Below are 9,986 nucleotides of genomic sequence, written 5' to 3' on the forward strand. Positions count from 1 at the left end.
AGCACACTTGACACCTCTGTGCCCATTTCCCCCAAATCTCTCATCGCTTTCCCCTCGATTTCTCTTCCGAATTGCCCACTCGGCTGATGTAACTCCTTCCTTCCTTGCCGTCTTGCATTGCCTTGGTAACTAGCCACACTCCTTCCCCTTCCGCCTCCTCAACCTGCCCACTCCTTCAGAAGTTTCCCTGTCCCAGAATACATAAAATATTGTCACCCGTTCCGACTGTGCTCACTGCTTCTGTTTTCCCCAGCTATCCAAAAAGCAGGTTTCTTCCCCCACTCTCCTGAAGGTTTGACCATTTAACACACTCATTAAAATGGAAATAATAATAATAATATTAGAAATGTGATGACTTGGCTGCTTTCAGCAAAATACTGTAAAAGAATGATGCGATGCTTTATCGATTTGCTTGGTGAGTCTTTTTCACTCCCTCAAAGTGCCTTATGCTAGGTATATAGAAGCAGGTTTTATGTGAGCCAGTGACTAGGGCTTAGTTTCTCACTTGCTTGCTGTGGGAATTTCATAGTTGAATAAAGGAACTTTCCCAGGCTTGGCTTGTGATGTGCATGCCCAGCATGCAAATTCACCATCCTAGTGAACTCACTGCTAAAATGATCTGTGCCATTATGCAACTCAATAGACCTACAAGATTCTATGGGTTATCTCTTTAACAGAGGTTGTACTACCTGACAAAACCATTCAGGAACAGAATAGCAGGGGGTCAGTTGCTAGTTTATTTTTGTTGCATCCTTTATTTGTTTGCTTTCCCTTCCGCCTTTCTCTCCAGGGCTAGAGTGCCAGAGGCCGAAGCGCCAAAACTCCAGCGACGATATCGAGGTCCTTTCCACGGGGACCCCCCTCCAGCAAGAAAGCCCGGAGCTGTACAGGAAAGGAACCACTCCTTCCGACCTCACTCCTGATGACAGCCCCTTGCAAAGCTTCCCCGCCAGCCCTTCCTCCACGCCACCCCTGGGTCCCTCCTGCCGGAACAAGAGCGCCCACTTCTCCAGGCAGGTTTGCATGGACGAAGAGAGGGGCGGGGAGATCCAGATGTTGCTGGAAGGCCGCGGTAGGGACTATATGAGACCCAACAGCTGGGCTGAAGACAAGGAGGGTGGGGCCCATGGCGTCAGGGGCGGGGCGCTGCGCACCAGCCAATCAGTGGCTCCGTCCGAAGACTACCGGGGTCGAAGCGGTGGGCACAAGCACGTGGCAGCCTCGAACCACAAACAGCGGGAACGTTGGGCGGACCCCCCTTCCACGGTTTCATGGACTCACCACCGTCCTCACCACCATGGCTCCGGGAGCAACAAGCTCATGGAGATGGACGAGGAGAAGCTGAGCAACTACGAGATGGAGATGAAGCCTCTCATGAGGATGGATTCTTATATGCAAGAGATGCACTCCCAAAAAAGACACTATAGCAAAGTGGGGCCCAGCCGGAGCCATGCGGAGGATTACCACGGGGATGAGCGGAGCTTTGGGGTCCAGAGACTGAGAGCCAAATCCCAAAACAAGGAGAACTTCAGGCCCGCTTCTTCTGCCGAACCGACCGTGCAGAAACTAGACAGTCTGAGGTTTGGGGAAAAAGGGGAGCCCCGGCTCTTGAGGTGGGACTTGACCTGCTCCCCGCCACAGAAATCCTTACCTGTTGCACTAGAATCAGAGGAGGAAAATGGGGACGAGCTCAAATCCGGCGCGGTAAGTGCGTTTGGCATGTTCTTGTGCATATATGTGTGAAATAGGTAGAAATGCATACCTTCCAGTTGTTCCAAATTGTCAGGGACAGTCCTGATTAATTCTCTGCCATCCCACTTTTTCAGCTGCTTTTAAACTGCCCTGGTTTCTCTCTCTTCCTCCTCCTTTCCTTCTTTGTCCTTAGCGGACTTCAAAAGGCTTCAAATGTGAGTTCAGAATGCAAAACTACAGTTGCCCCCCTGCATTTGTGGCTTTGATTTTGCATATTTGATTATTTGTGGATTTGATTTAATATGTTCTCTCTAGGAATCTCGATGTCCTCCGGTGCAACTCTGCTGGAAGCCGCCCATAGAGTTGCATTCGAAGAATGAGAGCTTATTAGAGAAAATGCTTGTCTAGGCATTTGCAGGTCTGGTCTGATTCTTTCGTCAACTTCTGGCAGATGTGAACCGCAGAGTTGTTCTGGAGGACTTAGAGATTCCTAGACAGGTGTTATTATTATTATTATTATTATTCTTTATTTATATAGCGCTGTAGAGGTGTTCTCTGTGGCTGGCATCTTCAGAGAATGCCCTGAAAAGAGGTAGAAAGTGTGTTCACCTCACACTTGATCCATTCAGTTCCTTGTGAGAATGACTGAGGGGGCTGCAGAAGCTCAGGTCCAGGAGTGTTGAATGGCAAGCTGTAACATGATGTGCATGAGGAACTATTGCCCTGTCTTGTGTCATGTGCTATACAGTGCCATGGCAGTGCACTACGGACACCACAACGGAGTGGCACTGCAGGAGGGCATTGCACTATGGGCACCACAATGCACTGGCAATGCACTACTGACCCAATAATGCAGTGCCACTATACTGTGGGCACCACAATGCAGTGTCACTGCCACTGCACTGCAGAACACACAACGCAGTGGCAGTGCATTAAGGACAGCACAATGGAGTGGCACTACACTAAGGTCACCACAATGCAAACCACATAGTGGCACCACACTAGGGATACCACAACATTGTGCACTGCACTACTGACCCCACTTACTATAAAATCATTTAAAAGCAGACAAAAGTTTAAAAAAATAAATGAAACACAACCCAGTGTGGCATACTTTGAGCATTGGATTATGGCTCTGGAGATCTGGATTCGATGCCAGCTGTGGAAACCTAGCGGGTGACACTCTCAGCCCCCAAAAAACCCATGATAGCATCACTTTAAGTCTGTGAAATCCTGAGGTTTGTAGTTCAGTGAGACACTAGACCTCTAGGTCTGAGAATGCTAAGTACCTTTTCCTAAACTGTAAATGCTGTAGGGTGCTGCATGGTACTTAAAGTGGAATCACAGTGCTATACTTTTAGGACCCTAGGTTTGAAATTAAAAATGGGAATCAATGGGAATGACTGGTAGCAAAGTGTCAGATGTGCAAAGTGAAAAAATTGGGCAGAAACACACTGATTGAACTCTTTATCATTTCTGAGTGAACTCGTCTTTTGCAAAACTGATATATAAATTGCCTTCTCCATCTACAACAACAGGATACAATGATCCTCCTAAACAGTGGCCTTGTAAAAACACTTTTGATCTAAGAAGGCTTTTGATGCAGTTGACAGTTTTGTCTTTGTTTACCTTGCGCCTGTCACCATCACTGTTTAGCTTTACATTTCCTGAAGTAAATTATTGAAGAACCCAAAACTCTGAGCATCTCTGAAGACAAATTCCTTGCAAATGGAGACCAAGATACTCCATCACAGGCTGTGAGGTGTAACTTAACAATGACAGAACTCTATCACTGACACAACTTAAAAGTGTGGGTGTGTCTACACTATTGAAATATTGCAGTTTGACACCACTTTAACTGCTATGGCTCCATCCTATAGAATCCTGGGGTTGTTGTTTTGTGAGGCGCCAGCACTCTTGGGAGAGAAGTCTAAAGACCTTGTAAAACAACAAATCCCATGATTCCGTAGGAGGGAGCCACAGCATTTAAAGTGGTGTCAAACTGCATTATTTAAACAGTGTAGATGCACCCTATGTTAAAGAATTGTAATGATGCATAACAGGGTACCTTGCAAGACATCTCATTGCACAAACAGGGCTCCCACCACATAATGGAGGATCACACAAAATATCCCTGGCTTTATACACAAAGTAGTGCACTACAAAAAAGCGGGACATTTCCCCACCCAAGCATAGGGCACCCATGACTTTGCCTTCTGTTCTGCATTACCCATGGCTCTGTTGGGAGATATTGCCCACTCTCCTTGCTCTCCTGCAAAGTGCCATATTGGTGCACATCACAACTCTTGCACCCTGCTTGCTCCATTAGTGGTCCAGATAGTGCAGATACAAAAATACTTCCCTCCATTTACCGTTATAGTTTATATTTGTTGTTATTATGTGCCTTCAAGTCATTTCCGACTTTTGACGACCCTCAGGTGACTCTATCATGGGGTTTTCTTGGAAAGGTTTGTTCGGAGCATGTTTGCCATTGCCTTCCCCTGAGGCTGAGAGTGTGTGCCTTGCCCAAGGTTACCCAGTGGGTTTCGATAGCCAAGCTGGGATTCGAACCCTGGTCTCCAGAGTCACAGTCCAATACTCAAACCACTGTGCCACACTGGCTCCCAATAATCTACTGTATATATTACGTATGTACTATTATCTGTCCATAATATTCTATTTATCTCCTCCTTCAATTAGTTTATCCTTTAAGACCCATGTTAACTTGGCAATTTGGGCCAACGGAGCAACCTTAACCCATACTTCCATTGTCCGTAATTCATCTTTTAAATACCTTATCTACTTGACTATAAGTCGGCCTCATGTATAAGTCAAGGGCAGGTTTTGAGGCCAAAATTATGGATTTTGATATGCCCCATGGATAAGTTGAGGGTAAAACAGGGTCATGTGATGAAGGATCTAAAGGATGACGCAAGGAAAACAATGCCAAACAACTTGCAAAATCCCAGAAGGCATAACTGTTTGTACTCATCCTAAAAGCTGGATGGATGAGAGAGGGTCAGTGCTTCCAGGACAGATTATACTTTGCCTTTCACCAGTACATGGTTCCTTTTTTAAAATAAGAGTTAAAGTACAGTACTAACATTGACCCATGGATAAGTCGCCCTCTGTTTTGGGGGTCAATTTTTTGACTACAATTTCTAGACCTATACATGAGTATATACATTAGACAGCATATTTCTTTATTTGACTGGCATGCTCTGCCCAGATTTGCGTAATGCGTAATTTATCCTGCATACGGACATCACCAAGGTTTGTCCCTTGGAACATTACAGAGGGTCATCTTTAGGTTTCAGGTTTTGACCCTAAAATCTTGGGGCCTTGGATAATACGGACCAGGCAGCCCACACCGAGAGACCCCAAAGAAGTTTAAAACAGGATTTTTTTTAGCATCAGTCCACAAGATATGAAGGAGACGAATCCATTCCTCTCACTTTAATTTTGCTGTACAATTTTCAGTTTGTGTTGCTCTGGTTAGATGGCCTCTTTCCGTCTCCAACTATTGTGGTTGTGGTTGCTTCTGGTGGGGGAAAGGGAAAGTGTTAAAATATATATGGATAACAGCAGCTTGGTGTTTAACTTGGCAGTCTTACCGTGCCGCTGAGATGTTGTAGGCCATTAAAAGTTGCCCTCCCAGTGGAGTACCCAAAGTGACATTTGCAAAATGTTGAAAAAGCCAAGCGAGTCAAACTCGGATGCTGAAGTTGCGCTGCGTGCGAAATGTCACTTGCGCTTTCCCAGATGGGTCTCCTGGAGGCAGAAACAGATTCTCCCCAGGGTGGGATGCAGGCTGGGTTCCCAGAAGGGCAAGCATGGATGTGAGTTAGAGAGGTAGGTTTGCAGCCCTGTTCCTCTGCAAAACCCAAAGACATGAGCAACATTCAGAGGTCCAATTGCTGCGACTGCTGTTGGATCTCCAGCGAAAGCCATGGTCTAAGGGAGGTAGAGACCGAAAGGGAAAATGCTGTAGAGGCTTTTGGATCAAGTGAGTCATGAATATTAGCAAGCCTCTCACCGGACCTCTGCCAAACGCTCCTGGTGCCATTCCAAGCCTTGGTCTATTTGCTTTTGGAGTGGCTCCTGTATTTTCTCACTGTAGAAGAAGCAAAGGAGGATGAGGAGGAGGAATTGATAGGGGCACATAAAGAAAAAAAACAGCTAACTAGCTAAAATGAAGACTGGTCTGCTGGTGCAGCTGGATTCGGCACCACTTTGAGATAATCTTATATCTGGAGGTAGCTGTGTTGCAAGAAAATATAGCAATATTGGGGGGGGGAGACATTATGTCGATACTGTTATTCGGCCAACCCAAAGGCACCAAACACATTATGAGCTCCGCTCATCTACCACCCTGGCCCAATTTAGGAAGGTTCTCAAAACCTTCCTATTTAATCAGGCATTCCCCGACTAAATATCCTGTGGGCCTCCCTCCTCTCTCATGGCCGTGAGGTTGGGCTAAGGGGTTTTTTATTGTTTTTAAGGATTGTTGTTTATGCTATATGTATTTTTAACCTGTATGTTGTTTGCACTTTGGTGCATTTTGTTAGCCGCCCTGATCGTTTGGAAGGGCGGGGTATAAATAAAAATTTTATTATTTATTATTATTTATTATTATACAGGCTTTTGAAGCTTACAGGCTTCTTCAGGCATGAATGTTAAAAGTTATTTTAACTGAAAGCTCATCTCGTTTCAATTGAAATTAAACATTACTCTGTACAGGTTTTAATTTATTAACAAGGAGGGGGGAATAGATGCACTTTTCTTTTGCCTGTTTCTCCTTATCTGGAGTGGTACTCCTTCGGATAACATATTGCACTAAAATGCTGCTTCAGCAAGCATGTAAAATGAAACTAGCCCTTTTAAGTTACAAACAATTTGGACAACATGCCTGGACTTATATTGTTCACTAGCAATTCATACATAATTGGAAACCTCATTAAACTTAATTTTTTTTAAGTTATTTTGAGGAATGTGCCAGTGAAGGGTCACCAAACAGCATCTTTCTTGAGATGTTAAAACTGAGCTTAAGACAGTGGTGGAGGGTGGTTTGATGCAGGTGGAGTCCACAATCCTAATAATAATAATAATAATAATAATAATAATAATAAGTCATTTTGAGAGAGGTATTTAGAGTTCTCAGCTGGGGAGCTCTAGTGCCTCACCAAACTACAAACCTCAGGATTCAATAAGATGGAGCCATGGCTATTAAAAGTGGAATATAGAACAATGGTTATGTAGCGTGAAAGGGCTCTGAGTCACAAAGCAACTCAGCTCTTGAACGGAGGACTCTTTCTGCAGGGCGTTTGCAATTAGTTTATGAAGAAGATGCGGTTGGCATTGTGTTTTGCTTTGGTCTGGCAGTCGCAGCTCTTGGACAGATTATCGTAATTGCACAAAGCCAGATGTGTGGGAAACCAGATCTGAGAGAGAGAGGGAAGAAAAAGGATCCTTCAGGGTGTTGACATTAATATCCCTTTTCGTACATTGCCCATGCACTGTTTGCATTTTTGACATCTGTTGCACATGGTCAGCACAGGCAGCCAATATGGACAGTCGGCCCTCCATATCCATAGATTCTTTATCCACCGATTCATCCATCCATGGTTTGAAAATATTTTAAGATGCCATTTTATATAAGGGATACCATTTTACTATGCCATTGTTTATAATGGGACTTGAATATCCACAGATTTTGGTATCCAGGCAGTATCCTGGAACCAAAACCTGGAACCGCTGTTGGGTTAATTGAATGCAAACAATGTTTGAACTTGCAGCAACGGAGAAAAACTGAGGACAAAGGGGGAAAGTGGGAGGAGGAGAAAGAAACTGGGACATTTTAAAAGCAGCTGAAAAAATGGGGCAACAGAGGATTAATCATTACTGTCTCAATTATGCAATGAAAATCCAGAGCAAAACTCTACTTCAGTCTGAGCCATGTCTCCAAAAAAGCGAATTTTGGAGAGATGCTTTGGTCCTTCAGATGTTTCAGACTGTCTTTCCCATAATCCCTGGCCATGCTGTCTGGGGGGCATTATGGGATCTGTAGTCCCAAAACTTCCAAGCCTTTCTCTGTGACTTTTTCATCAGTTCATCTGTGCCTTTTTTTTTTTCCTTTCTTTCTTTTCATCCTTCTTTTCCTCCTTTCTCTCCTCCAGGGTTCGGCTCCCATCCTGGTAGTCATGGTGATCTTGTTAAACATTGGAGTTGCCATTTTGTTTATTAACTTTTTCATCTAACTCGAGACTGTCTTGTTTGGAGAAAAAAATTACAAAAAATATTATTATTAACAGATTAATAATTTAAACACACACACACTCAAAGGCGTGTACGGAGACGGGGGGAAGTCACGAAGCGGACGGCCGACGCGACCACGGAAGGCCAAGACGGCGGTCCTTTTTTTTGAACTGTCCTGCGACAAACTTCCAAGTCTTTTCACCGAAGAACCAACAAAAGACGAGAAGAAACAAACAAAAAGAGATTGAGTATCACTCCCAGTTTGCCTTTTTTTTCCTTTCTTTGTTTTTCCTGGGTAATGTTTTTGGGTTTTGGCCAAAATTCTTTGCTTGTATAACACTTAAGCTGTGTGGCATGGCAGAATGGGAACGGCCCTCCAGCTCTCCCCGGACCAGACGGGATGGGATCAGGTTCCTTTGGAGGATTCCTCGCCAAATCTTCGTGGATGATGGGATGTGGTGTGTAGGTGCGCATGGCACAGTTCTGGAAGGGAGGCTCCTCTTGCGGCACAAGAGGAGGGGAGAAAAATCCGCACACCTTGTTGTGTGACGGCTCTCCTGGGTCAGCCGTTTTATCACGCAACCAACTCGGTTCCCGAGTCCCAAAGTCCAAAACTCTGCATGAATTGTGAAGTTGAGATGAAACACCTCAATAGATATCTTTTTTAAACAACAACAACAACAAAAAAAAACTGTGAAGGTGATCAGTAACCAGTTCCTTTCCCACTCCATCCAAATCAGAGAATATGTGACTTTGGCAAGAATGAAATGCACCCAACTGGAAGTATATTTTTTAAAATTTGATTTTAGTTGAGTCTAAGCACTTGCCTGCCCACTCCTTCTTCCAGTTCAGAGACCCCCGAAATCCAAAAATTATGCTCCGAAACAACAATTATAAGACGACAGGAGAGAAGTTACATATATCAGCCACAGTCCTGTTGGTGCCTTATGCATGCCTAAGTTCCCCTATAGATGCAGTCAAATATTTTTTGTCCAGCGCTGAATGTCTATATTCAGTCTCCAGGTTGTGGAAGTAGAGTCGCGCATGCGGTGCTCCTGCACATGTGCATTTGTGTATGTGCATTGTGTGCCCAGGTGTGTGTTGCCAATTGTGCATTGCACATGCAGACCTCCACCGGCATATAGTTGTGCGTTCGGTTGTGCGACGTTGCGAATTCATTCACACAGTGGCATTGAGCATCCACTGCATAACTCTGTGAGCATAAAGGGATGCTCGGTCTCCTCCTCTGTGTAGGATTTTATGCCCAGAATGAAATTATAGGTTGAGGTTTAAAATATAATACAGTGGTCCCTCCACATTCGCTGGAATTAGAGGCGAAGGACCCCCTGTGAATGTGGAAAAAATGCACTATTCTTTTTAACACCTTTCTAGGAATCTCCAGGTCCTCCACTGCAACTCTATAGTCAACATCTGTTGATCATAGAATCACGCTGGAGGACCTACAGATGCCTAGAGGAGTGTTTTCTCTAGGAACTTCTAGGTTTTCATGGCCAGCATCGATAGTTTTTTGTGGGTTTTTCAGGCTATGTTGCCGTGTCCCAGAAGAGTTTATTCCTGACAGATGCTGGCGAAACGTCAGGAATAAACTCTTCTAGAACATGGCCACATAGCTTGAAAAACCCAGAAAAAACTAATTTCTCCAGCACAACTCTATGGTCAATTTTTGGCAGAGTTGCGCTGGAGGACATAAAGATTCCTAGAGAGAACGTATTAATCAAAATGGCAAATTATCAAATCTGCAAAAGTCAACGCCGCAAATGTGGAGGGCCAACTGTAATCCTAGACTCGGAATTCGGGAACGTTACAAATTTCGTCCAATGCTTATTCAAGTTTACACATTTCTGGTGTGTGTTAAAAACTTGACCCAATAAGACTTTTTTCCTTTTCCTTTTTTTTAAAAAAGAGGACCAAAACGATTTATTCTCACTGTCAACTAGACTCCGGACTTCACTGGGTCTGCCAGTCAATGGGCCATTTTCCCTGGAAGGCCTGGATTTAGAGGTCAGGGTTGGTGCTGA

General features: G+C 44.4%; 1 protein-coding gene across 1 annotated transcript in view; it reads left to right on the forward strand.

Moving 5' to 3' along the window:
- The window catches only part of JPH3 (junctophilin 3), a 72,153-nt gene extending 63,222 nt beyond the window's left edge, over window positions 1-8,931 (forward strand). Inside the window, exons 4-5 of the mRNA XM_042438629.1 lie at window positions 791-1,704; window positions 7,869-8,931. Coding sequence (XP_042294563.1) covers window positions 791-1,704; window positions 7,869-7,949 — 995 coding nt within the window. The 3' untranslated portion in view covers window positions 7,950-8,931. The remainder of the gene's footprint in view (window positions 1-790; window positions 1,705-7,868) is intronic.
- Window positions 8,932-9,986: the final 1,055 nt, after the last annotated feature.

The sequence above is a fragment of the Sceloporus undulatus genome, chromosome 8 (genome assembly GCF_019175285.1).
Source record: "Sceloporus undulatus isolate JIND9_A2432 ecotype Alabama chromosome 8, SceUnd_v1.1, whole genome shotgun sequence".
NCBI classification, from domain to species: Eukaryota; Metazoa; Chordata; class Lepidosauria; order Squamata; family Phrynosomatidae; genus Sceloporus; species Sceloporus undulatus.